The following is a 27,624-nucleotide window of genomic DNA, read 5'->3' on the forward strand; positions in this document are numbered from 1 at the left end:
TTTTTTGGGGGGGGGGGCAGGTCGAGTATTTGATTCCATAATTTGGTTTTCTGTGTTAATTTAATTAAGCCAATTATTTCATAACCATGTGTCAGCTTATTACAAGGAGGAAGATGATGGTCAGCAGAGTTCTTTGACCCAAGAGTTCACCTGCAGAAAGTTTTTAAAGCCAGAATTCTTCACAGGAAATGTCACTTCCAGTTCTGCCAAGAAATGTTGAAACTGTTTCTTTTTTGTTTTGTTTAGATACAAAATGACAAAATGTAGCTCCAGTTGGGTGATTTAATTCAAACAAACAAGCCTCCTATCCATGTCAAAGAGCTGATTGGAAACGACAACCCCTGTTTGGTTTCAATCAGAAATGTCAACATTTTCAGTGTGACATTTCCGATTTGAAAGTTTTTGAGTCGTGTATTTGTTCGGGATGGAGATGGGGTTGATCTGTTGGTCGTCATCTGGGGGGCTTCTCATGTACTTTACTGATTTATTTGTTTTCTACTATTGATGGAGAGAAGCAGGAGGAAAGGGCCATGAGAGAAGGAGAGGCACAGGCTGCTGCCTCTCAGCCCATGTGTTTGGGGTTTGCAGGTATCTCGGCAGATGTCAGTCATGTGGGGAGATCCACAGGAAAGCGATGGCTGGGTGTGGTTCTTATCCAGGAATTTTTCCCTGGAGCACAGTGGAGCTGAGGGCACATACCCTGGTAGCTGGGTCTGCTGAGGGCTGTGCTGGCATCTTGTGGGCCCACAAATCTCTTCTACCCATTTGGTGTTACACTGGGACCTGTGCTGCAGATCTGCTGCTTCTCCTGAGGGGACAGGGTCAGAGAGCTGCAGTTTTTCAGTCTGGAGAGGAGAAGGCTCTGGGGAGACCTCAGAGCCCTTTCCAGTGCCTAAATGGTCTCCAAGAGAGCTGGAGAAGGACTTTTACATGGGCCTGGAGGGACAGGACGAGGAGGAATGGCTTCAGACTAAAAGAGGGCAGGTTTCGATTGAATATTAGGAAGAAAATCTTGGCTGTGAGGGTGGGAAGGCCCTGGCACAGACTGCCCAGAGGACCTGTGGCTGCCGCAGCCCTGAAAGTGTTCAACGTCAGGTGGGATGGGAGTTTGGAACAGCCTGGGGTAGTGGAAGGTATCCCTGCCCATGGCAGGGGGTGGAATAAGATCTTTAAGGCCCCTTCCAAGTCACATAATTCTATGATTCTATGATGCAAGGGATAATGGCACATGAATAAGCCTCCATGGCAGGTGAGGGTCAGCCCTTGCATCAGCTACACACTGAATTCAGGTCACTCAGGATGATGCTCTGAAGCTACCATCTGCCCCAGAGCAAAGGGGAGAGACTTGGTGTACTTTGAGCCTCCTGCAGCACTCTGGGACAGGGAACCCCGTGGCACCAGCTTTGCAAGGGATCAAACGTGCAGAGAAACACAGTGGGCACCCCCTACATCCCCCCTCCGGCCCCCAGAACATTATTTTCATCTGTAAGTACAATTCCACAGCTCCGTTCCACAAGCCTTCTCTCCTCTGGAGGTTCCTCCTCATCATCGCTGTGATTACTCAGGCAAGCCAACCATTTACTCCTGTGAGTAAAGGTTTGCCCAGCTGGCAATTCAAAAGGCAGCATCTTCCAGACTGCTGGCACAGCAAGGGTGGGAAAGGAAAAGCTCAACAACTCGAACTTTGCACGGCTCCACTGGTCTGCAGCCGAGTTCGTCTTGTATTTTGTACAATGTTAGGAGCCCATTCTAAAAGGTGGGGGGGGGGCGGGGGGAGGATTTAGTCCTTAAATTAGGGGTTGAGAGTACTTGCTTATCTCCCCCAGCCCGATCGAGGGAATTCTCAATATGGTCTGAACAGCAGTCACTGTACCCCAAAAATCACATAGGTCAGGAGCTGGCAGTGAAAAGCACATGGGGTACTGGCGGGGGGGCGGGTGGGAAGGCGTGGGAGAGACTGAGCTTGGAGTGGGATAAATGGGATAAATAGCCCTGCCCTGAATCTCACCTCCTCTGCCTTTTCTCCCCTGCCCCCATCAGTGCTGCAGTTGTGTCAGGTAGTGGCACTGTTGAGTACATTAACCCAGAGCTGAGCATTGCAGCCACACCGAGTGCGTGTGTGTGTGTGTGTGTGTGTGTGCGTGTGCCTGATCATTACCATTTATTCCCCACACTTCGCCCCCTCCCCCCGCCCCCGGTGCTGCAGGACTCCGGGAGCGAGCGATAGAAACAGAGGAAAGAGAGAGACATCAGCCCCCCCAGATCTGCTTAACCAAATCGCCGCCCCTTGCAGGGAGGGTGGGGTGGGGGGGGGGGGGGGGGGGAACCAGACCAAAAAGACAAAATAAAAGACAGAGAAAGGAAAAAATCCAGCGGGGGAGCAAAAAGCCGCCCCCAGGCGCACCCTTTCTCAGCGGGGAAGGGGATGCGGGTGTGTGTGTGTGCTGTGTGAGTGTGCGAGCACCGACTCCGGCCCCATCAGGAGAAGGGGGTGTTTTCCCTCCGCCTTCCCTTCGCCCTCCCCCGGCCCGGCGCGGGGCGGCGCGGGGGGAGCGGGGAGCGGAGCGGGGCGGGCGGCCGCAGCCCCGCAGCCCGCCGGAGCTCCGGCACCCGCTCCGGAGCCCAAGGAGAGCAGGGATAAAGGGAAGCTTCCTCGCCGCCGCCAAGCAGCCCTTGTCTCCTGGCGGGGCTTTGCTCTTTTTCTTTCTTTTCTTTTCTTTTTTTTTTTTTTCCCCCCTTCGTTTTTTCTTTTTCTTCTTTTTTCCTTTTTTTTTTTTTTTTTTTTTTTTAATATTTTTGAAACTCCTCGCCGGGAAAAGCAAAACCGAAAACGCTTCCCCCCAACCTCGCCCCCCTGCAAAAGGCTCCCAACCAACCAACAACAACAAGCAGAGAGCAAAAGAGACCCCCCTCCAAAAAAAATTTTAAAAGAAGGAAAAGAAAAGAAAAAGCGAGAGAGCTGGAGACCAGCTCCATCGATTTCAAACCCAGGATTTTATCCAGTGCATTGAGGAGCATTTTTTTTTTTTTTCGGTCTCCCTTTTTTTTAGTCCCTTCTTACCCCCTCCTCCTTTCTTTCACCCCCCGCCCCCCTACCCCCCCCTTCTCCTCCTACCCACCCCCCTTTTTTCCTTTTCATTTTATTTTGGATCCTGCTAAAATTAGCCGGGACTGCTCTGGGTGTTGCGTGTTAATTTGATTTACTCCGGGATTCCGGCTTTCCAAGACGCCATTTTCCCCCCTTTCTCGCTCTGTCTCGCTCTATTTATCCCTCTGTATCTATCATTTATCTCTCGAGCTATCTTTCCGTCTGTCTGTCCGTCCATCTCCCTCTCCCCGGTGCCTTCCTCCTCCCCCCGCCCTCCTCCCTCTGCGCTCTGCGTGCGCTGCGCGGCCGGGCGCTCCCCTCATCCCCATCTGACAGATGAACACCGCCATGGGTTTGCCGCAACACAAGCAAAAGCACCTTTGGGGGCTGTGGCGAGGGATTGAAACCGGGATCTAAAAGAGAAGAGACAAGAAAGGGGGAAATCCGAGGAGGAGGAGGAGGAGGAAGAAAGAAGAAGAGGAAGCTGCTAAGAAGCCCCCGCTGCCGTTTTGGGGATATGGGTTAGTAAATGCGGGGAAAAAAAAAAAAAAAAAAAAAAAAAGAGCAACAAAAATTCTGAGGCATCGAGGAAAGGTCTGCCTTGATGATCGGAATTGCAGGAGGGTCGTACGCCTCTCTCCTTTTCCTTCCCCCTCTGCTTTTTTATAATTTTTTCCCCCTTCTGCATGCAAAAGTTAATGTCGTCCCTTTTTTTTTCTTTTTTTTTTTTTTTCGTTTACTGTTGTGACTTTGCAATGGCGCGGAAAAGGGCTTTATTTATTTTTTGGGAGGGGGGACTATTTCTCCTCTATGCATTGCATGCGAATCCCCCTCCCCATCCCCTCCAACCCCTTCCCTCCCCACGCTTTGTGCCTGTTTAGGGGCATGTGTGTGCGTCTGTGTGTGGTTGTCGTGGGGTGGGGGGGTACTGGTGGTGTGTGTAAGACCGTGCTCTACTGGGAAGGGGTTGGAATTTTTTTTAGGAGTTTCCATAATGTATTTATTTCCCCCACCAGCACCCCCGCCTTATACCCCCTCTCCCGGCCCCCGCGTTGGTAGCCTATATGTGTTTATATGTGTAGGTGGCAGCTATGTGTGTGCCTGTGGAAATTGGGGGGGACACGACCCCCCCCGCTTCGCAAATTGCAGGTTAAGTGGAGCTAGAGAGCAACACTGTAACCTTATGGGGATTTGTGTGTGTGCGTGTGAGTGTGAGCGCGTGTGTGCGCGGGGCTCCGCGGCCGCGCTCCTCGGGTGAACCGGAGGGCGCCGCTGCCCCGGGGTGGCCCCGGCGTGTTTTGACATTGAAAAGGACACGCAGCCCCGAAAAGCGGCGATTTGGGGGAACAACGAAGCGGGAGGACGGGGGTGCTGTGGGGGTAGTAATTAGCGAAGCGGGACACCTCCTCCCCCCTGTCCCCGCCGCCACCCCCACCGCGCTCGGGGGCTGGGTAATGGCTCTTAATAAGCCGGGGTTTGCCGCCCCCGGGACCCTGGTGGCCCCTTTTGCCCCCACGACTGGTGAAAGTGAAGTTCAGCTATGGACAGGCTGAAAAGCACCGATATTATGGGGCTGGGGGGTGGTTTGGGGAAGAGAGGGCAACACGCAGCCCTCAGCCGCGGGCGGCTGTTGTCAACCCCAGCCCTGGCGCAAGGCTCCTGCCCAGCGCCGGGCATCCGCGTTCGCTCTCACACTCGCACTCACACTCACACCCCTTCCTCGCCGTGTTTCCCCGGCGGGCACCGGGAAATGGGTCCCCCGCGCCCCTCGTTGCCCCGGGTGTGAGCGTGCGTCAGTGTGAGCGAGTGTGTGTGTGTGTCCGTGTGAGCGTGTCCGTCTGTTCGCATCCCAGCATCCCACCGCCCCACCGGGCACGGCGCTCCCCGCGCTGCCCCTGCCTGCTGTATTTATGTCTCCAAAAGGCAGTTGAGAGAAGGATTTCCGATTCGTTTCCGCTTCAAATAAACGGCCCCGATAATCCCGGGCCTGACGCCTGATGCTCAAAGGGCACTTGGCCGCCGGGAGCCCAACCCGGGGAGGCGGGGGGAGACAGGGCACACTCGGCTCGGACACCCCCGGTGGGCATGTTCCCCCCCCCCCGGCCTCGGGAGGGGTGATGCGAGGAGCTTCGTGCGTGGGGGACGCGCATGGGGGATGCATGGGGGGATGCGAGGGGAGCACCCACCCATTCCGGCGCCGTGGGGTGGCGGTGTCCCCGCGGCTGCCGTGAGCCGGGCTAACCCAGCCGGGCTCTGGGAGGAGTAGGACGATGGAAGGAGGAGGGTAGGGGAGTGTGGCAGGATGTTCCCCGGTATACAGAGGTGTTTCATTAGCCACCGGCCCGCGGTGGCCCTGCTCTGGGGTGGGGGGGACCCGCCGTGTGTCCTTCTGTATCCGTCTGTCACACGGCAAAGGATGGAGAGGAGTGGGGAGAGGAGAGCGTAGAACCGGTCAGTGCTCCGCTGTCAGGGAGGGCATCTGAGCCTCCCGGTACGGATGGAATTCTCCCAAGAGGAAAGGGTTGCTGGCAAATCCAGTCCTGTGTGGAATATTATGGGCCCAAATGGGAACAATTACTGATTTGAAAGCCCCTGCATGCAGGACTAACTTGGTGCAGGCTTCAGAAATGGTATTATCAGGTATATAGAGACAGGCAGTGATAGTATGAACCTGAGGAAACAAGTGGACCCTTTATTGTAGATAGCATAAAAATATCCTATCAGGGAATCATAGAATCACAGAATATTTGTTTGGAAGAGATGTTAAGTCTCGTTCCAACCCTGTTTTCCCTCAAGGCATGGACACCTTCTCCTAGACCAGGTTGCTTCAAGCCCCATCCAGCCTGGCCTTGAACACTTCCAGGGATTGGACACATTTATGGGAAAATGTGCAAGTGTGTGTTTCATGCACAGCTTTCTGCACTTCCTCAGCCTTTGCTGAGATTATGACCCTCATCAGAAGCTCCTTCCACTCAAAGGTGAAACTTTTTTCATCTCCATTTTTTTTTAGCTAGCTGAAAGGAGAAAAAAAAACCCATCCACACAATGGACTTGTACTTTAATCTGTGCTCTTAGCTCAGAAGGGTTATGTAAAAATGGGGGGGGGGGGAAAGAAAAGCAGAAACAGTCAGTGAATGGAGACTTCTCTTCCATCTCTTATTGGCTTTAACTTTTTTTTTTTTTTCTAAACTTCTCAGACTCAAAGTTTTAATTGAAACCAGAAGTCTATTGAGAAGTAACTGAGCCAAGAAAACCTCTGTTTTCTCTGCAACTAGGGATGGGGAATAAATAATTTTTAGCTGATGTTATTTCAAGTCGTTTGTGCTTTTTGATTCCTGCCAAAAAGCCCAGCACAGATTATTAACACATTATCATTTTAGGAGGATGCACTTTTTGAAACGCTATAAAATGGTGTGTTAGGTTTGTGCAGAGCCATAAACTATGCTGGTTGTTGGCAAACAAAAGAAACAGTGGCCATGATTTATTAGTAATAATGATCATAACTGAGCTATTTAGCTTGACTTGATGTATACTGGTTTCTCTACTGACGTTGCTCTGTATTGTTTTCAATAATGTACTTTGATTAAGTTGGGAACTGTTCTTGTTTAACAACTGCTATCGCTGTGTGTTTAATTAAGCCAAGGAATTAAATGGTCAAAAATGTCCAACCATAATTCTTTGGCTTCAGATGCTGCTTAATCTCCTCTTCTGCTCTCTTTTGACCCATCCTTTGAGCTCCTTTTCCCCACCACACACATCTCTTAGGTGCAAGTGCCAATTTACCAACAGGACTCTTGTTTTCCATTACCAGATTTTCCTAATCCCAGTTTCAGTGACTTTTTTTTCCCTCTCAGTAGGGTTCAATTGCTCACACATAATCTTTACCTTCTGTTTTCTTTCCCCTTTGGACAACACCCTCCAGGATTGAAAAACTCTTGCCTTCTGCCCTGAGACTTGCAATTACACAGCAATTTTGACTCTTGACCCAAGTAGTAGCAAGAAAGGCTATTGTCTAATGAACCACGTAAAAACAGTTCTGGGATCCAACAGATTGCTGTGATGGAAATGAAAGCTGTCCCACTGAACTGATGACTGATTTGTTTAACCATATGCCTACGCGGTTTTCTTTGCTCCCCATTAACTACCCATCTCTAGAGTATCTGTGATCTGTGGGTCTGAGACAATGCTGAAAGGCAGAATTAATAACTGGCAAAATGTGTCCCATGAAGCATGGAGGGACAGAGTTTAAGCTGTGTTCAGAAAACGCAGCACCATTTTTGCCTACCATAGCATGTAGGCACGCAGGGTTTTAGATTTGTAAGTACTGTGATTAATTATGCTTCTGCTGATAAGACAAGGGCAGCAAATGTGTGTAAAAATCATAGAATCAGAGAGCAATTTGCGTGGGAAGGGACCTTAAACCTCATCTCATTCCACCCCGTGCCATGGGCAGGGACAACTTCCACTATCCCAGGTTGCTCCAAGCCCCGTCCAACCTGGCCTTGGGCACTTCCAGGGATCCAGAGGCAGCCACAGCTGCTCTGGGCAAGCTGTGCCAGGGCCTTACCACCCTCACAGGGAGGAACATATTTCTAATATAGGTGACCTATAAAATAATATGTGGTCAGAGGAAATCCGTGGTAAGGTTTAGCCTCATTGCTGAGAAGTCCAGGAAATCTCAGTGCAGCATCCATCCAAAATTTAGATCTAGTCCAAAGCAAGAAAGGTGAGACTCTGTGGGAGAACCTTAGTGGAGAAGGTTCTCAGTGTTTTGCTGCAGGGCTTGTGGTTTCTACTGGGACTGGTTTTGCTGCTACTGTAGGTTCTGTTCTCATTACTTTCTCTCTTTCCAGCTTGATAAAAAAGAGTTTTCTTTCCCGTTATTCTTGCTGAGGAAATAAAATCACTTACGCTTTTAGGAAATTGTCACCTTGATTAAAGATGGACTTTAAAATCCCTCAATTCTGTGTTTGAGCCTGGGGGGAATGTCAGATCTGAAAGTGATTTCCAAACTTTTGATATTGGGACTCCTTTTTCCTGCTGATACAGACATGAAATCGGTTTGCAAGTGTGTGTGGTTAGCAACACCTGGAGACTGTTTCTTTCTCCTCCCAATGCGAAGGCTTCACCTGATGTGCTTTCAAAAGCTCATTGCATTTTTGGATCTGCTTAGAGGTCTGCTGTTTGCTGGGACCAAGCAGAGCTCTGCAACAGGCAACTGGATTCTGAATTCACATTAATTGATCGTAAAGAGTGCAAAGTTAAGGGAGTGCAAAGTTAAGGGAATAAACAGCTGAGGGAATAAAGGAAGACAAAATAATTTCTTAAATTGAATAAAAGCAGTCAGAGAATAATACAGCTTATCTTTCAGAGCTGAGGAAATGAGTGAAGGAAGTAGCTAATTTCTGTTTATCAGCTCTTGAGAGAGAGCAGAGTTAGGAGCTATTTTGCCCTTGTGGAGCTGGATTTACTTTGGAGGAGAGATTGTCCAAATACAATGGTGAGCTTTTAAGTAAGGTTTGGGACAACTGAGTATGAAAAGAAATCTTCTGACATTTCATTTAGGGTTTTATTGTCTTTCATGTCTCTCCAAAAGACCAAATAGAAACTTGGAAGAAGAATGTGTGACCAAAGAGGAAGGTGGCCAGGGAAGTACTCTGGGAATACAGACCCTGGTGCTGCTCACAGATCTCTGAGTCAGGTTTACTCTTGCTTAAGAGTAGGCACAGTGGGCCTTGTGCACTTGTCCATCCAGCTCAAGGGTTTTTCAGGGAAAATAGAAGTTGTGCAGGTGGTGAGGGTGAGCCTGAGTTATCTTTGCTGTGTAGGGCTGCTGAGTCTAATGCACTCTTTTGAAAGTGAGCGCAATGTGTGGAAAAGCCATGCAAGAAGAGACCAATTTCCATGCAAACATGAGGTCAGAAGGTGGTGGCAAGGCTCTGACCTTTCCTGGTGAGCACCAGAGCATGAGGTGGCCCAAGGTTTTGCTCCGCAGTATACGGGGAGGAGCTGGGATTGTGGCTAAATACTGCTGTGGGGTGACTTATTCAGCTCCTCAGTGCCTCTGAAGGAGTGAATTCCTGTTTCCGTAAGGGTTGCTGCACAGTCCTGGGCAGATAAGGGCTCTGTGAGGATGGCAGCAATGAGAGCAAAGTTTCCTCTACTGTAGTATGATATAACCTGTAACAGTGCTTGGGAAAGCTTTTCAGAAGAATGTGTGGTAGGCAAGTAAGGAGTAACCCAGGACTCACTCAAATACCTCAATATTAAAGATGGGTTAAAGATCGGAAGCCTGAGGTTTTAAGCTACTTTGAAATTTTTGTTAGCCTTAACCTTTAAAACTGATATATATATGTATACAATGAATCACTCTCTTTCTGTCCTGGCATTTTAGCAGATGGAGAAGCCAGTTTTAAGATGGAAGGGAGAAAATGATGATACTCAAACCAGAGGTCAAGCTGCAAGGCGTTACAGGCACGTCTTCCCTCCATATGAATCCACATATCCTGAATGTCCCACTTATGTGATTTCTAAGACTTGGACACTGGCCTAACTTCCCTCTGTGTTTCCAGACCCAGCGTATTCTGGAGTGATGCTGTGATCCATGCCTACCTCTCCTCGAGACTTCCTAAATACTTGGCTTTGGAGAATGCAGTGGGGTTTCCTCTGAAACTCCTGTGAAATCCTATTAGTTTCCTAGACACAGAAATCCTTCCTGTAGCATTTTTTCTTTTTTTTTTTTTCTTTTTTTTCCTCTTTTTTTTTTTTTTTTTTTTTCCTGTCTAAAGCCTTCATATGGAGCTCTATAATGGGGATTCAATAGAATTCTGTAAGGGGAATCGTTCTCTGCTGAATTCCTCAGTTCTTTTTCAGAAGGGATCAGAGACACAAAGCTTAACTGGGGGAGTTCAGTAAGTGTTCAAACAGTATTGTACACATGTAAAGTGTTGTAGCAGGTGTCTGGGCAAAGTGTTACTATACATGTCCATTGTTCCTAAGGTTGCAAATCAGTTTAAAATATTAACCCATACGTTCACATCCTTGTAATTTCCACAAATCTTTACCTAATGGGTTGAAAAATGTCATGCTTTCCCTCTGCTTTATGACAGTGTTCTTCCTGAGAAGCTGAGTAAGTCTCTCCAGCAATCAGTTTTTTTCAATTTATTCACAAAAAGTGAGAGTGGAAAGAGGAAACACTTTCCCTTTTTGAATTATTCTAACTACATGCTTTTGAAGAGGACAGCAGTCTCTATCTTATGGATATAGGGCTTCTTGATGGCCTCTGCAATCTTTTGGTCTTTCAGTGAGATAAAATTTGGAGGCCGTGCTTTCTGATGCCATGGCAGATTAGAGCATAGACATCCTGAAGTCAATGATATTCTTGTAGTCTGTTTGCTTAAATAGAAGAGCAATGTCCCAACAAATCCCACTGGATAGGAGTCATAAATGACATTTTTTTAGAGGTGCTGGTTACATTAGATTAGAGTTCTACGTCATAGGAGATACTCACAGGACCATGAGTCCTGCTCCACCACATCTACCACCAGCATTGAAGAGACATCTTCTCTTAAAACATGCTGTCTTCTAGGTGTGACTTTCAGGACAGAACATTTTCTTCACCCTTAGCTCAGCAAATAGACCTCCCAAGGCCCTTAAATGAAAACCTTTGAAAAAGGAGCAGTGTGAGCAACAATTAAAATAACAATAAGCTGCATCATGGTCCTAGATAGGAACTGGGAACTTATTCAAACCCACACCCCTCTCCAGCTGGGGAGCAGCAGTACCAACACCTCAGTTCAGGGTTCTCTTGACCCATCAGAGCCCACAGACCAAACTTTGCTTGTTTGGGATCTAAGTGAAGGATTCAGATTAAGAGACTGCAATCCATAGGTCATTGATGAAGAGAGGTGGCACCCATGACTGACTTGACTTTGGATTCCCCCCAAATGTCAATCCCATCCCAACCTTTAACATCCTCATGGAGTCAGTGGTGTTACAAGTATTACCAATGTGAGGAAATGGCCTCAAGTTGCTCCAGAGGAGGTTTAGATTAGATAGCGGGAATAAATTGTTTCCTGGAGGGTTGGTCAGGCATCACAACAGGCCGCCCAAGGAAGTGTTAGAATCATCATGCTTGAAGTGCTCAAAAAAATGTGTGGCTGTGGCACTTGGGGACATGGGGTGGCCTTGGCAGTGCTGGGGGAATGGTTGGAGTCCATGATCTTAAAAGGCTTTTCCAACCTTAATGATTCTATGATTCTAAGGGAGTAACAGTCCAAAGTCCTGGTCCCACTTCAATAGGGATTCGAGTGGTGAATCTGGGGCTCCTGACCCTCTCTGCTGCCTTGGAGGGAGCCCGATGTGTGCAAAGAGCACAGTGAAGTAATTGAGCTGGAGAGGCCTTTCAGGCGTGCGGATACTCAGCAGGCTTTTAACTTCTTCTGACTCAACTTCACCCAGCACTTCTGTAACCACTTCCTCTTCAGCCTCATTAAGGCAAAGGTGCTCCTTCCCTTTGCCCACAGCAGCTGTCAGTTATCTTGCCTTTATTCCTGGCCTCAGGTCTTCCCACCAGCATGCTCCCAGCTAATGTTTTTGTGCCTCTCGATATCACTGTCCCAGCACTGTGGGCTGCTCTTTGTCCCATGTGCATCCAGCTGCATCCACTTGTGTCCTGTGCTGCTTTTGCCTCGTGATTTTTCTTCTTCTTGTTCTATCCATGAGGCCTTAAGGGAATTTCTTGTATTGCTGGCCCCAGCACTCCCATTGCCCAAAACACTGATGTACTCTGCAGGACAAAGCAGCCCCAATTCCTTCCTCTAAATACCCCCAAGTTATTGCTATTCTTCTTGTATGCCCTTTAGACACCTTGTTTTCTCACGGTCCCCCTTTGACACTGGGGATGCTCGGTGTATTACACAGCACCAAGCAAGACACTGCTGCTTACTCAGCATGGAAACGCACAGTGCAGTCCTGGATGGACAAAATCCAACCTTTCCTACTCCCAGCATCATTTGAAGCATGCAGAATGGAATAACATGGGATGTGTTTTTTGCACAGGCTCCAGACTGGGCACGGGACAAACCCTGGACAGAAGCCTTTTAGGTCCTCCTTGTGCCATCATTTATGGCTCTGAGGAATGGATGCTGAGCCAAGACATGGTTCATTCCCAATCAGATTTGTTGTTAGATTTTATTTATTTCTTTGTTTTTCCCAAAGGAAGAGGAAGCTGGTCTATTTGGCACATGTGCAAGCAAAAATGAAATAATGGAGAAGGGAAGAAATAAAAGGTGAAAGAAGGAGTCCCGTGGCAGCAGCAGTAAATAAAAACAAAACTCTCATTAATGATTTATAAAGAGAAATAATTTTTCCACACATTTCATGGTGCAGGGGGAAATGTTTGATCGGAGGGAGAGGAAGAGATTATTGCCCTGACATGACGGTGTTAGAAGGAGACGACTGTGTATGATGGCAGCTCTCCAAGAGCAGAGTCAATCTAGGAAAGTTTGGTAACACAGATGATGGAATTGTGGAGGGTTTTGCTTTCTGTGGCTGATCTCTGTGCCAATAACCTTTCCCTAAATACCCATAAAACTTTCCATTTGTAGCCTGGAGTAGCTGCCGCTACCTCCAGGATGGTGTGCTTGGCAAGAGCTGGCTGGAACGGAGTAAGTATTTAAGTCCTCTTCTGCGCACATTGACACTTCCTCCCAAAGAGTTTTATAGCTGTTGTTAATGGAATAAGTTTTATCCTTGCAGTGGCACATACTGGTGCATCCAGCAGAGTGCTTGGGGTGGTCTCTTGTGTCATCCCAGGAGTCACCTCTGTACACCACGCTGAGAGCGATGATGATTGGTCTGGGAGCTCAGCAACCTGGTGTTGACCTGACTTAGGCAAATCTACCGGCTTGGTTTTTTGTGTTGTAATGAGCTGAGGAGCAACTGGCATCTCTTTCTGCTTATCAGTGTCCTGGACACCTGATCTTCACAAGGAAAATGGGCAAAAACCACACGCCAGCTCTTGATGTCATTAGGATTAAATGCTAGACCTTGATTTCCTAGAGAAGTTGTGAATGCCTGGAAGTATTCCAGGTCAGGTTGGATGGGGCTTGGAGCAACCTGGTTGGTCTAGTGCAAGGTGTCCCTGCCCATGGCAGGGGGTTGGAAAAAGATGGTCGTTAAGGTGTCTTTCAACACAAACCAAATTTTTGTTGTCTGCCACAGAGGGAACAAGTGGGAGGAGTTTGATCATTTTGGAGACCAGAAGTCTCTGTGAGGAGGTGTTCACAAGTCTGATGACTGCACTCCCTTTCCCAACACTGTGATACAGCTTTAGGTTATGACTGAGTAAGTTTACAAAACCTTGGTAGAGTTCTCAGGCAGGAGCTTGTAAAAGTCCTTGGGCAGCATGATGGGTACCTCTCCTCCTCCTGCAGATTGGTGGTTTGCTACGCTGGTGGTTGCCACAGCTGTACCTTGGGCAGTGTTGCTTTTATTGTCCTTGTGATTTATGGCCGTGTCAGTTGTTTAATCATTCAGTTGGCCCTCCTGCAAGCCCTGTATGATAGTTAGTTACTTACATAGAAAGGTGACTATCTGATCTAATTATAAAGTCTCAAACCTAATTATAGAGTCAGATATGATTCCATAATCTACTCTAAATGTGTCTATGTTGAGAAGACAGATATGTGTGTGTGTAATGTGCACACTTACATGCCTCTGTAATTACAGATGTTCTTGGATTTTCATTTATTTCTGCCCCTTTGTCTTGGGGAGGATGCTTGCAGCTTCATCTGGCTGTGACAGATATTTGGTTTACCATGTCTTTTTCCCTCCAGTGTGGCCTTTCCTAGCTCTCTTTGCCAGGCTTGCACACACTGAGGCAGAGCCGTCAGTCAGTGCTGCTCAGGAGGTGCAGAGGGATGGTAGCCCTTGGACTCAGCACAGTCTGATGGAAGCAAGTGAAGATTACATTTCTGGCAACTGCCATTAGCTCTTGCTCCTTGTTTTCATGTGGATAACCTGCATCTGGGACAGCTTTCATCCTGTCCTTTTGTACAAAGTCCTCACATAATCCATGCAAAATCAGAGGTAAAGCTGGAAGGATTGGAACAAAAGCAGATTTGAAAGTAGGGGGACCATGCAAAGAGGAATCACATTTCTTCTTCTAATTCACCCCATTAATGAATTACATACCTTAGTTAGATGGACACAAGGCAGGTGACAGGGAGAGGGTGTTTCCTACGTGATCCATAATGTGGACAGAAAATAACTGCCACAGTCATTATTTGAGCTCCCTGCCAAAGCTGGGTTGCTCTTTCAGAGTATCATGGCTTCAGGAAGTACATGAGGCTGTGGTCCAAAGCTGCCATAAATCTAGCTACAGGGCTCTGAGCAGTGGATTAAATACACTACTGGTACATGACATTGATCCAGTATAAACTCACACTGGTTCAAATTTGCTCAAAAAAAAAAAAAGCAGTTATTTAATTTTATCCCAGAAGACTTTGTATTTTATCATTTTATGTCACTTTTCTGCACCACACTGGCTTTATGGCTTACAAGTTTTCCTATCATCTGGAACTGGCTTTATGTCATCACAATGAAAATTTTAAGCTTCATATTGTGTGCTTTTCCATTCCACAGAAGTGTGATCAGATGCCTGTTCCTGATCAGCATCAAAGTCATGCTGCTGGCTATCTGGCGGTGCATGGACAGAGACCACAACCAAGCATGAATTTCCAATATTTTTCTTTTGCAAAACAATAGTGAAGAAATAGGGTGGGGCATTTTTGTACTCCAGTATGGGTTAACTGGGTTCAGTGCAGCTTGTCACATGCTGGGATGTTGGGTTTTTAAGACCCATGATGAATTCTGAAGTTTTGTAGACACTGCACGTTTCTGACCAAAACTTGCTCTTGGCTGTAACATGTGCTGTCCATTGGCCTCTGGCACAGAGGCAGCTGCATTTCCACAGTGCCATAAATGACCATGGAAGCAACCTGGGAGTCTTTGGAGTGAAAGGTGATATCTCATCATTAAACACTGCTGTACAGTGCTTTGTGGTGAATGATTTCAGAGGGATGGAAAGTAAAGAGGGTTCCAGGAATCCTGATATTTTGCAGAGATTAGGGATTTAACGCAATGTCCCATGGAAGAGTGCAAGAATCAAAGGCAACACGATAGACACAGAGTCTGAAAAGTTGTGACCTCTGCTTTGCATTCCCTATGAGCCTCAGACTTGTGCCTTAGTTTCCCCTTATTTGAACCTGTTCAGCAGACATTTTTTCTTTTTCACCCATTCACTTTGGATTCTATGAACGATATTAAAGCGGTCTTAGTAGTTACAGCGATATTAGTGTAGAAGGGATTTCGGCAGCACCTCTTAAAATCGCTCCCAAATCCCTGCTGGTGTCCCTAGTGCTTGAGCAGTTCAGAGGAACAGCAGAAACACCAGGCAGCTGAACCTGCCTTGCTTGCATGTGTCAAAACTGTGTTTGCTTGCTACTAATGTGGTTTAGTATCACAGAATCACAGAACCACTAAGGTTGGAAAAGACCTCCAAGATTATTGAGTCCAAGCTTAAGGCAAAAGCCATGCCAAGTATTATGTTCACTTTCATTTCACAGAGAATCCCAAACAGGGGAATTTCTCCTCCCTCCGATTGGCTCTCACATCTGTTTTTGTCCTCGGCAAATTTTCACTTTAATCACTTTATAGCCCTGGCATCTGAATACTTACAAGCACCAGGTTGCCTGAGGCAGGAGAAGGGAGAGTATTCAGAAACCGTAATAGGAGACATCCAGTATGACCCAAAGGAAGGTCTTGTACTTAAAGGCCTTTTCCTCCAGAACAGGTGCCCAGAGGAGCTGATAAGAAACGTGAGCACTGGCAACAAGGCTGAGGAAGCAGGCGTTTGATTATTTCTCAGTACTTATCAGAGGAAGCATGAATCTCTCCCTAATTAAGAGCTAATGCCAACTTCTGTGAAATTTATTGTCATTCACCTGTGAATTATCCTCCTCAAATTTAACTTGACTGCAGGAAACCTGCTAGCAATAACACTTTCCCTTGTGAGCTTAATTTGGATGGTAAAATGCCTCTGTAGCTGCTCATCGAACGGGACTTGATGCTGGTGAGCATTGGAGGCTTGGAAGGGCAGCTTGGGTCAGCACTTAGAAGTTTAGACAGACCTCATGTCCTGGGTATTCAAAATAGAAATGGGGCTCTTCCAGCAACAGGATAAGGAGGAATGGCTTTAAACCAACAGAGAGTTGGTTTAAATCGGATATTGGGAAGAATGTATGTTGATATTGAGGGTGGTGAGGCCCTGGCACAGGTTGTCCAGAGAAGGTGTGGCTGTCCCATCCCTGGAAGTGTTCAAGGCAAGGTTGAACAGCCCTTGAAGAAACCTGGGATAGCGAAAGGTGTCCCTGCCCATAGCAGGAGGTGGAATTGGATGAGCTTTAGCATCCCTTCCAATGCAAACCATTCCATGACTGTGATTCTCCTTGCAGGCACTCTGGAGAGGGGAGGTTTCCAGTAGAGGTTACATGTTCAGAGGCCTGAAGTGAGGTTTCTAATTAGTCAAAGTACAGGTAGCCTGCCCAAACTAGAAAGACGGGTATGATGTCCCTGCACCCAAGTCATTTAACTATTAACCCTGAAGGAGAGTAAGGAGATATCTAAAACAATGACCCAGTTAATTCTGGGTGCAGCATTTGAGTGCAGGGTTATTTGTTGCTACCTGTGGGTCTGGTGATATCATCTGCAGACTCTTGGCAGAACAGGAGGCTAATATTTTTAAGTTGGGTTTAAGGTGGATTTGGCATGAATTTGTCTGACATGGCTGTAATGCAATGACTTTATTTATCTGTTGCTTGTTTATGCCGACCTGGAGGCACACGGCCAAGCAGGGATGAGTGTTTGGACATTATGACCCAGCGTTTGAGTCCAAGACCCACAACCAGACTTTGGAGCAGAAACCTGGCTTTTTATTCACCCTCCATAAAACATTACCCAGTGGCTCAAAACCTGAAGGACTCTTCCTGTCCTGGAGTCGTGAGCTGCATTTAAGCTCCCGTTCAGTTGAGGGTCCCAAGAGGGCTGGTTCATTATGGCAGTGGTCGCTTCCTTGCACCCTCGGTGCTTGCAGGCTCATCCTGCTGAGCTGCTCCAGAGCCTGCTCTTTGCAGCCAGCAGCGAGAGAGGTTAAAAGCCTGTGGGCGGAGGCCGGCACAGAGTGCCCATTGTACATGCGTGCATACCAGAGCGGTAACTCCCTGGAATGCTGCACCACCGAGCTTTTACCACCTTGTGTTTGTGCTGCAGCCCAGCAGAGTGTGTACATTGTGTCCCTCTCCACGTAGATTAACAATGCAAAATGGCAGATAAATAAGAGGGCTCTTTTTTTTTTTCTTTTTCTTGATTGGGCCGGTTGGAAGAGGAAGGTGTCTCTGACTCCCATCACCTTCACAGGCACAAGGAGAGGCAAGGTGCAAAGTCAGTCAATTAGGTGGAGCAGCTCCTCCCAACTGGGTGGCTTTCACGTACTAATTGTGTTAGTAATTAGCAACTACCACACCGTTTGAGTTCAAAACAATGTAAGGGCATTAACTAACCCACCCTACAATGGGTTTGAAGGATGTAAGTGTGATCCTTGTTTCCCAGGGGTGAAATGGAGAGACTGGCTGACCATAGGGTGAGTCAGGGTAGGCCTGCAGGAGACCTTGGGTCTGTTAATTACTCAAGATCATCTCAAATGAGACTAGTGACACCAGCTCTGGGAAATAAGTCTCTCCACTATTGCCAGGAGATGTGCAAATTAAGAGTTTTTGTGGTGTATTTCTATCTCCTGTGAGTTACAGAAACCATCCCTAAGGCCAGATGGCAATTCAGGCTCCAAGTTGTTTCTCTCCCTTTTTTTTTTCTTTCTTTTTTTTCTTTCTGCTTGGGTTGTCAGCTTGTGCTATTTATGGGAAGTTTATTTGAACTTGTGTCTTCTGGGACCTGGGTGGAGGTTCCCTAGTGATTTCATGGAGCTCTAGGATGCTTAGGACTTTCCACTTGTAGACATACATGCCCAGGTCAGACAAGTGACACATGGTCACACTCCAGTGCAAATGTGGATCTACAACTAATAAAAGGCTCTTGTTATTACTTCTTGTTGAATTTCAAGCTCCTGCAAGGTACCTATAAAAAGCAAAAATAAGCCAGTGGTACAAGGACAAGTGTTTTTTCTGGGTGAGCTGTGCTTTAGAGTAGTGTATATTGGCACTGCTGTGCTGATTTGGTGATAGGCAGCAAGATAATTTTGGGGTTTTTTCTTTATGGTATATCACTGCCAAGAATGACCTGGCTGTGCTCAGGTCTTGATGGCAGTTGGTCAAGTGCAGCTGAGCTAATCCAGCAGGGAGCTACTCCTGGTACAACCTCTGTTTCAATTGAACATTCACAGCTTCTCCCTTTAGCTGAGATTTTGTAAGGTACCAAGTAGGAGTGTTTCTACCTCAAAGGGTTCCATCTCTGATGTTCTAAAGGAAGATAAAACTTGCAAGGTTGAGAGCACAGTCTGTGCATCATCCAGCCCCAGGCTTCACCACAGAGCAGTGGTACCCAGGGGCATCAGGAACTCTGGAAAACCTTGAGTTTAGCTTTCCTCCACACACCTCAATAGCTGGGACACTGACATGCCCTGCAAGAAGCCCAGGTGGATGCTCCTGCAATTCCAGCATCCCATAGAGCACCTTGGACTGCAGTTGGTCTGTAATGAATTATTCATCCAAAGTAGGATTCCCCTCAGAATAGCTGGCAGCCAAGGGCATGTCTCTCTCATACCTGGGAATTGAGAAAACAGAGAGTTTGAAACTCTGATGCTGATTCAGAGGGCAGCACCACGTTTTCTGTGCTCTGATCACTGGGTTGTTTAACCCATGGCAAGTGTCTGAGTTTACTTTTTCCCCCTCTGGAAACCCTGTGACAGTGAGCACGTTGAGGTAATGAGGAGCTTCATGGGTGTGAAGAGCTGGCTGTCCTCTCGTTCATTGCATAAGTCGAGTTGAAGATGTTTGCATTTAGACAACACTTTGGATGTGGTTTTTCAAATATATATTCATTGTCATCAATTTAACAATACACATGGCTATTGTTCCTTGCTTTGTGAATTCAGATCCAGCCCTTGGAAGTGCTGGTCAGCTTTGGTTCCCATTGTGCTTCAAGGAAAGCCCTTGAGATGCTGCAGGGGAAGCCTGAGTGTGCCCTGTGCCCTGTTTCAGTCATCTCCACACTCATTTGATATATGTGTGTGTGTGTATACATGCTAACTTCCTCTTTATTTTTTCCTTTCTTTTGACAGTGGCACATTTGGTCTCTTCTGAGCATCTTGCAGCCTCTGGGTGACCAGGACATTGAATTTGGTGGACAGTTGCCATTCACTCCCTGGGATCATATCTGCCCTTGCTCCCCTCATCCCCTCCTGTACTCCCCTTCTCTCCGACCAAACTCCAGGACGTTGTGGTATTGCTATGGAGCCCAGAGAGACTTTGAGCAGCTCCCGGCAAAGGGGGGGTGAGGCAGACTTTCTGCCAGCTGCTGTCACCTCCACGAAGCCTTCGCCTGTCTCGGGCTGCGCAGGGGAGACGATGCTGCCTTCATCAGGCGTGGGGAAAGGGATCCCGGTGAGCAGTGAGAGGCTGGAGCCTGAGGAAGAGGATGAGCTCGGTTCCGGAAGAGATGTGGATTCTACTTCCAATGCAGACAGTGAGAAATGGGTGGCAGGAGATGGCCTGGAGGAGCAGGAGTTTTCCATCAAGGAGGCTAACTTCACAGAGGGGAGTTTAAAACTAAAGATCCAGACCACCAAGAGAGCGAAGAAGCCCCCAAAGAACTTGGAGAACTATATTTGCCCTCCTGAGATCAAAATCACCATCAAGCAGTCTGGGGAACAGAAGCTTTCCAGAACTGGGAAAAATAGCAAAACAGCTAAAGAGGAGGACAGATCACACTCCAAAAAGAAGGTAGGTTCTGTTCTTTCACATATTTCTAGTTTCTCCCAGAAGCAGAGGGAGCAAGGAGGAAAAAAATCTCCTCAAACAATTTGTGTCCAAGGCATAACCTTTGCAAGATTTGGCCTTGCAGGAGCGCAGGGCAAGGACCATCCTGCACTGCCACATATGCATTGGGAATGATCTTGAGCTATCCTTCAGATGAGCCAATTCAGAAGAGATCAAAAGTTCAACCAGGCCTCTTCTATTTTTGTATGTAATTGAGTTTTGAGATTAATGATTACATGACTGAGAAATGAAGGAGCCCACTTCTAAACTGCTTTGTGCCTGAGCACTAATGCTCAAGCCTTTTGGCAGTTAAAGCATTCAACTGCATTTTTAAAATAGAGGTATGTGCACGGTGAACAATTGAATTCATTCCTGTATTCTGGGTGATGGGCTCCATTATTCTTGATTACAGCATTGTGTGAGTAGTGCTATAGTTATGCTACAGAAAATACTTCCATTATAAGTCTCATTTTCTTCCAGATGCATATCATTTTCTTGAAATAGCCTTCTGCAGAGAAATTTTTGGTACTTAAATCTGGGTAAAAATTGAACTTTTTTTTTTATTTTTTCACTTATTCAAGGATGAGAAAAGAAAGAAAGAAAATCCTTTCTTTGTATGAGCTGTTTTCAGGAGCAGCCTTTTGATTTGCTCTTGGCTTGATTTTTCTGTAGTGTTGCCTATACTTAGTACACAGACCAAATTTAGTTTGAGTGTATTAAGCAGTGCTGGTGGGGACCCAAATTGTTGGGTTAGTGGTATTTTCTGTCCTAGGCATTAACTAAGTAGTTTTGGTCAGGTTACAGTACAAATACTTCACCTCTTCCTCCTTAGTAGCACATGGGCTTCATGAGTTCAGACAGGAACACAGACTTGATAAAAGATGCACAAATGTCTCCAAAACCTGGAGAAATTAATCTCAGATTTAGGCTATCAGTGATTAGGGTTTGGTTTTCCTCTTCATGCAGCTTTGATCCCTCTTCTCCCATACCTTACAGATGTGATGGGTACTCAAAGGGCAATGTGAAGTCTTGAGGAGGCTAATTGTCACCATCTCTTCCTGGAGAAATCCTCCTCAGCAGACTGACTTAGACCAAAATTTTCATAACTCAAAATCACTTAAGCATCAACATTTCCCACTGACTCAAGGCAGAGCCCAGGGAGATTAACATCACTCAGTCTTAGAGTACTTTTCTTACAAGCTGAACTTGAAAACAAACCAAAAAATCCCCAAATGAAGGGGATTTTTTTTTCTCAGAATCTTCTAAATGGTGTAGTGTATGGGCATGAAAGAAGTAGCTCTTTTTAACACAGCAGAGGTTTGGCCCGATAACACTTTGAGAAGAGATTTTCCCACCTACTGAAAAGGATGGGCTGCCTTCTTAGCACTAAGCAATGTCTAATTTCCACTTTCCTGTCCTCCCTGAATGCTTGTAGAGGTCTCAGGGGAAACAGCGGTTTTATGGGACTGTGCTCAGTGACAGCAAAAGTGTCACAAGCAATCCTTCCCTGGCCATGTAAACAGAAAAAAAGAACTGCAAACCACTGCCTACTGTTCATGGACTGAGGAAAATATGACTGAAATAGAAATCAGAGCCTTCATTTGTCTTTATCACCCAGTCAGATGGGCATGGAAGGTGTGTTCTGTGTGGTCATCCAAAGAGGTTGAATAAATAAAGCTAAGCATAAGGAAGTTATGTGCAAAAAAACCCTAAACAAAAACCAAACAAACCCAGTGTGAACAATAGCTAAAAAAGCACCTTGTAGCATGGTTATGCTCAGGGTGATGACCTTAATTGCAGGAGGATAAGGAGTTTGAAAGAAATAGATCACTGCTCAGACGCGGCTGCATCCAGCTTGCACCTGTGCTGTGAGGTCGGAGCAGGCTGGGGCTGTGTTCACACACACCCTGAGCTCAGGCTGGGAGCGCTTTGGGTCAACACTGGTCTAATCTGGCCATTAAAACAAACAAAAAAACCTCACCACCCAGCAGGTGGATGCTCTGAGCAGATGGGGAGAGGGCTGCTGCCCCGGTGCACCATTAGCATAACACCCAACGGCTGCCGCACGGCAGCTGCTGAGCCGCAGCTGTGGCAGAGATGTCCCCAGCAGGGGTCTGGAAGACCCCAGTGCTGTGATCTCGAAGGGTGTGATGCCTGGAGACCTACAGCCTGCATCACCAGCATGGGGAATAACCTGCATCCCTGCAGCCGGGGCAGATTTCACGCACACCTGCCCCTCGGCTGGTGGGGTTCCAGGATCAGGCTGTGAGCACCTCACATCAAGGGGTGATCAAAGCCACTGCAGCAAGGGAGGCTGAAATTGAGTGGAAGAAAAGTTCCAGTGCTGGCAGAATGATTTCTTCTATGGCCAGTGTCTATCTTGTGGCAGGTACAGAAATTTTTTGGGGGGAAGATAACTAGGAGGAAAGAGCAAGCTGAAACTCACTTGGAGATGTAGATCTCTGGTCTATCTTTTTCCTGGGAAGAGGAGCACGCAGGAACCTTCTGCATGTACTTGCAGAACCATTGAGAGCTGCAGTAGGGGTTGTGGGAAAAAAAAAGTGTTTTATCACATTTAAATGGTTTTGGTGGTTTTGAAATTTCAGCATTAGGCTGTTCTGATTGCCTGTTGGTTTAATCAGCACAAGCTCCAGAAAATCAGCTCCTGGCAGCAGAAGGAGGGAACAACACATTTAAAGAGTGGGACAGACCTTCAGGTGGCATCAGTCCGCTGTCCTTTATGGATTTTTGCCAGGAGGGTTTGGCCCAATATACACATTTCCCTTGCACACGGGAGCATTATTTGAGTTTACCACCTTGCTCGTGGTTGCAGAGAGTACACAGAGACTGAGCTGCAAGTGCCATTCTAATGCCTCTGGTGGGTGGGAGTGGTTGTCCTGCACATCATGGAGTAGCACCCAAATTTATTTTTCCCTTGAGGAAGTGCACACTCTATCAGTACTTGAAAAATCCCCTTAGCTTGTTGCATAATATTTCCAGATACATCACCAGCAGTCCCCAGTGCTTTGAAATACCACTTCAGCATTCTTGCAGGAGTTTCAATACACACAGCACAGAGAGCAAGTAATGAAAACATGGAAGCAATTTAAGTAACAGCATGTGGGTACACGAAGGACTGGTAATGCCAGCAATGTAAAAAGGGACTGTGAACTGGGGATATAGCATTTATTCAGTGGCCACTTAGGGAGGAAGAAGATATGCCTGTTCTTAAGCTTTACACTGCTCTGCTAATTAGGCAGTAGGGTTTAGTGCCTGATTTCTAAAGCTGTGGTCCAGAGAGCAGCGGTAATTAGAAGGGGACTCTGTGGAGAGCCACGATGCTCATGTGCTGAGGCCCGGGGTTTTTGCCTTTGATTCCAGCTGCTACACTATATTAAAAGACATAAACATACATTAAATACTTTCCTCATGTTGCTTTTCCATGCGAGCAATCGCCCCAGGGATGTTATGTGATCCTGAATGGGAGGGGAGGGAATTCAGGAGAGGATCTTGCTGGGTGCGGTTGCTGATGCCCCGGAGAGGGGAGGGAGGCAGGGGCTGAGAGAGTACTAGTGTTGGGAACCTCTGCTCTGCTAGCTTGAATGCTTGGCTGCAACCCAACAACTTTTGGGGTTTCTTTTAAGTCCAGACCACGCCAAGTTTCACGTCGGCTTCCCCTACTTGAAAAAAAGAGTAACGGTAGTTTCCTAGCCCTTTTCCCAGGGCTGCTCAGAAGTTGAATCATAGCTCGAGCTGTGTCTCTGGCTGCTTGTGTGGCAATTGGAAAGTGCACAAAAGTTCTGTAAGAGTTTTCTCTTATTTCAACCCTTTGGCACCTGGGGATGGAGCGGGCTGAACCGTTGCCACTTCCAAACCCACAAATAGCTCATTTCATTTAGTCTGATTGGAGAGGGAGGGAAGAAAAAAGCCAGGAGCCCAGAGGATGTCCTGCTGGAATGCTGGCAAGCCCTGCAGCAGCTGCTCTCTCACCTGCAGTAGGGTTGCTCGAGTCAACCACCTCAGCAACACTAAAGGTGTTTTTTTCTTCAGATGAGGAAACATGTTATCAGTCTGGAAGAACACTGAAAGTGTGGCACCAAATGCAATGAAGCAACCTATCAGCATTCCCTGCCTGCCACGTAGCATTTAACAAGTCCCAGATGAACAGTTATTTCTCTGGTTCTGTTTTGTTTCCTTTTTTTTGTCCCTTCCCTGCATTTGTTTTTTGGGTTTTTTCCTATTCTCTTATGTCTGTAAACACTTCATTTTCCACTTCTTCTTTCTTTAAGCATAGTCTGACAAAGGTTCTTTGGAGCTTTCATCATATGCATAACATCCTTCTTCAGAGAATGTAAGTTAGTGGTTTTGTAATTCGTAGGGTTTTTCGAGAGCTTGGGATGGGTGAATGCATTTTATTGCTGAGAGATAAGCACAGCAGCAAGTCAATTGGAAGTAAAGCTTCCTTGTGTGTAGTCAGAGGAAACTCTATCTGGATTTTCTTCCAATTTTTTTTTTTTTTTTCCTTTGAGTTTCTGTAGGTGTTTGCCATTTCTCTGCAGGAAGCAGTTCTAACACTTTCCCCCTTGAAATTCAATTCACAGTCTTCCTTTTCACTGCCCCACATATGCAGTGGTTCACCTTTCCTTGAGGACTCTCTCATTCACGTGTTCTCACCACTGCTGATGCCGAATTGATTTTTACCTTTTTTATTTTATATATTCTCTATATTCTTTAAACATATATTTGTAGCTCTGTAGCCTATCATAATATTCATAGCTAGCACTTCACCTACTCTATTAGACAGAAAGACGAAATAAATTCCCCAGTGGTTCCAAGCTGGGGGTCCAAGGTTAGATTCTTGGGGAAACCAAGGTTGAAACTAGCTGTCCCAGACACATTTTCATAAGCAAAGTCCAGTTCCTATCTAAAGGGGGGGGGAATTCAAAGAGGATTGAATGGGAGGGGAATTACCTCACCACTTATGTCTCTAATTGGTGATTTTTGTCAGATATGCCAATTTGCTGAACATATAAAAATTATATTCATGTTACTCTGTGGGTGCATCTTTGGCGTCTTCCACCCGGCGAGCTGTGCACCTATGGATCCTTATAAAGGTAACCCCTTTTTGTCACCTATGTCTGGCTCGTGATTTTAGGACCAGCAAAAAGGCGTCATTGCACCCCTCCTTCTTCCCCAGAAGATCACAAGTGCTCCCCCTCCTCTCCTTCCCCCTTCTTTTTACTGATGGCTGCACACTGCACTTTCCCTCCAGGTTCTCGTGTGCATCTGCAGCTCTTGCTGGATTACCCCTGTGCTGGACTCATCTCCCCAGTGATTTGTGTGCATGATCATCCAATTGCTCATTGTGCATGCTTATCCCTCTTTGCTAAGGGCATCCCTGTGCAAGATGTCATCTGAGTCAGCTCTTCCTCTTGCGATCCCTAATGTGGCTCAGGGGGTTGGCGTAAGTGCGTGCTCCCTGTGGCTTAGCGAGGAAAAGGGACTTGCGTGTTAGTTGTACCTGCTTGAAGTGTCAGGGTTTGATTTACAGCTTCTTTTTCTCCCTGCCCCCCTCCCCCCCCAAGGATGGAACATCCACAGTCCCTTCAGCCTTGATGTGTTTCAGTGCTGGTTTAGTCCCTGTTTTTTCTTAGTAAAGCCTTGAGACAGCTCTATGTGATGCTTGTGGCAGGTACGTGGAGCTCACACCAGCAGAGTAGACCTCAGCCTCTTCCCAGGTCATGGTATAGTGGTAGAGCCCCAGAAGTGCCAACAGAGTGGAGGAGTGTTCTTCCAGCTGCCTCCAAGGTGAAACTGGCTCTCGAGCAGCTGAGAGATCAATGCAGAGCTGCTCCAACAGGCATGAGGCTCCTGGCATTTTTACAGTCTTTCTACAAAAGCCTACGGGTGCAAAGCCACAGAAACTCAGCTCTTTTATAGTCATCTCAGGTTTCCTTCAGGCTAGCTTTTCTTTCTACCACATTGTTGAAGGCACAATTGAAACAGCTGCAGTTTGGTGTTCTCCCACCTCAGGTGTCTTAGGCTCACTGCAAAAAGAGAACAGGAATGAATGTTTGGCAGTTTTTTTTGGTTTGTTTTTGTGAAGAAATGAATTTATTCACTTAAGAAACCAGTTTTTCTAGGAGCTGAGAACCACTTAGGTTCGTCTTGGTCCATGAAGGCACCTGAGGTGCTCAGACTGGGAGCCGAGTCATCTTGATTCCCCACATAGCCATCTGGAGGAGGCTGGTCCCACCTGAAGGCTGTATAAAGCCTCTCTATGAAGAGCTGGAGGGCTGGATCCCAGCTCTTAACCCTTCCTTCTCCTTCAAAGCTTGCTGGAGAAATGTCCATCTTGTAATACGTCCTGGATATCTCGTGAGAGGAATAAGGCAGAGTGTCTTTTCCAGCTCATTGCTCTGCCTGACCCAGCTGATGCCCATCCCTCACTGTCTGTGTGCTCCCAAAGAATTGTGACTTTTTTTTTTGCATCTAGTCAAGTGCGTCTTCAAGAAGCAAACATCTGGCAGTGAAGGGATGGGCTGAGGAAATGTAAGCAGGCTTTTTCTGCTGAACACAGTGTGCCAGACCAGGAAGACTTGGTGTACTTGATTAGCTGCCATATGACCAGGGCTTGGGGAGGCTGTCTGTGTTGAGGACAGGTTTTGTTTTGCAGCAGGCTCTCCCTCCCACAGCTGAGTTTCGATGGCCCTCTGTGACATTTTCTTGTTTACTTGTGCTGTGTCTTTCTCTTCAAACCATGACAAAATATCCACAGACCTGGTGTTGGGATTGAGGAGATGCTGCAAGGAAGAAACTGGGACAGGTGCCGGAAGCTGGGGATCCAGGTGGAGGTCCTCAGCCCCATCACCAAACTGCTGCAGGAGAGGGTGCAAACCCTTGGCCAAGTCAGTACACGTGAGGTGTTTCGAAAGCACCGTGGCCTCCAGGCTGACAGAGATGGAGATGTGATGTGTTGGCATGTACACCCAGGGCTGCAAACTGGCTGTGTTTTCATTTGCAGAGGTTTTGGGGTGTCAGTCCTTCATGTACACGTTGTTGTTCTTCCAGCATCAGCTTTAGCCTGCAGCGCTTCCCTTCCTCCCTTTCCAGGCATGTCTGACCACAGATACCTTCTGGTTTGCCTACAGACTTTTCATCTTCAATTCCTTTTTTCACACCAATATACACACACACAACACACCCAGCTAGCCCCCTCAGGTCAGGTCTAACTCTTTACATGCTTCATTCCTAGATGGGCTTCTTGCTGGTCCCATTCTCCTGCCCAGCCAGTGGGACTGAGTAACAGACCCATCTTAGTCCATTTGAATGGAAACTGTGGTTTTACCTGGTGCCCTCAGCTTGTCTTTTTTTTTTTGATTTTTCTAAGAGAATGGAGGCTTGTGACAATTGGTTTCTGGCCACTTTCCTATGTGACTTCTCTGGTGTCTAGAAATGAATGAACTTTCCAGCCAAACCCTTTTT

General features: G+C 46.9%; 1 protein-coding gene across 3 annotated transcripts in view; it reads left to right on the plus strand.

Moving 5' to 3' along the window:
* The first annotated feature begins 2,550 nt into the window (after positions 1-2,550).
* The window catches only part of SETBP1 (SET binding protein 1), a 269,876-nt gene continuing 244,802 nt past the window's right edge, over positions 2,551-27,624 (plus strand). Inside the window, exons 1-2 of one of the 3 annotated variants that reach the window (XM_032095510.1) lie at positions 2,551-3,609; positions 19,443-20,103. In XM_032095510.1, the coding sequence (XP_031951401.1) occupies positions 19,612-20,103 (492 nt within the window). In that variant the 5' untranslated portion in view covers positions 2,551-3,609; positions 19,443-19,611. The remainder of the gene's footprint in view (positions 3,610-19,442; positions 20,104-27,624) is intronic. The other 2 variants (XM_032095509.1, XM_032095508.1) reach the window with 2 other exon arrangements.

This window comes from Corvus moneduloides, chromosome Z (assembly GCF_009650955.1).
Source record: "Corvus moneduloides isolate bCorMon1 chromosome Z, bCorMon1.pri, whole genome shotgun sequence".
Taxonomy (NCBI): Eukaryota; Metazoa; Chordata; class Aves; order Passeriformes; family Corvidae; genus Corvus; species Corvus moneduloides.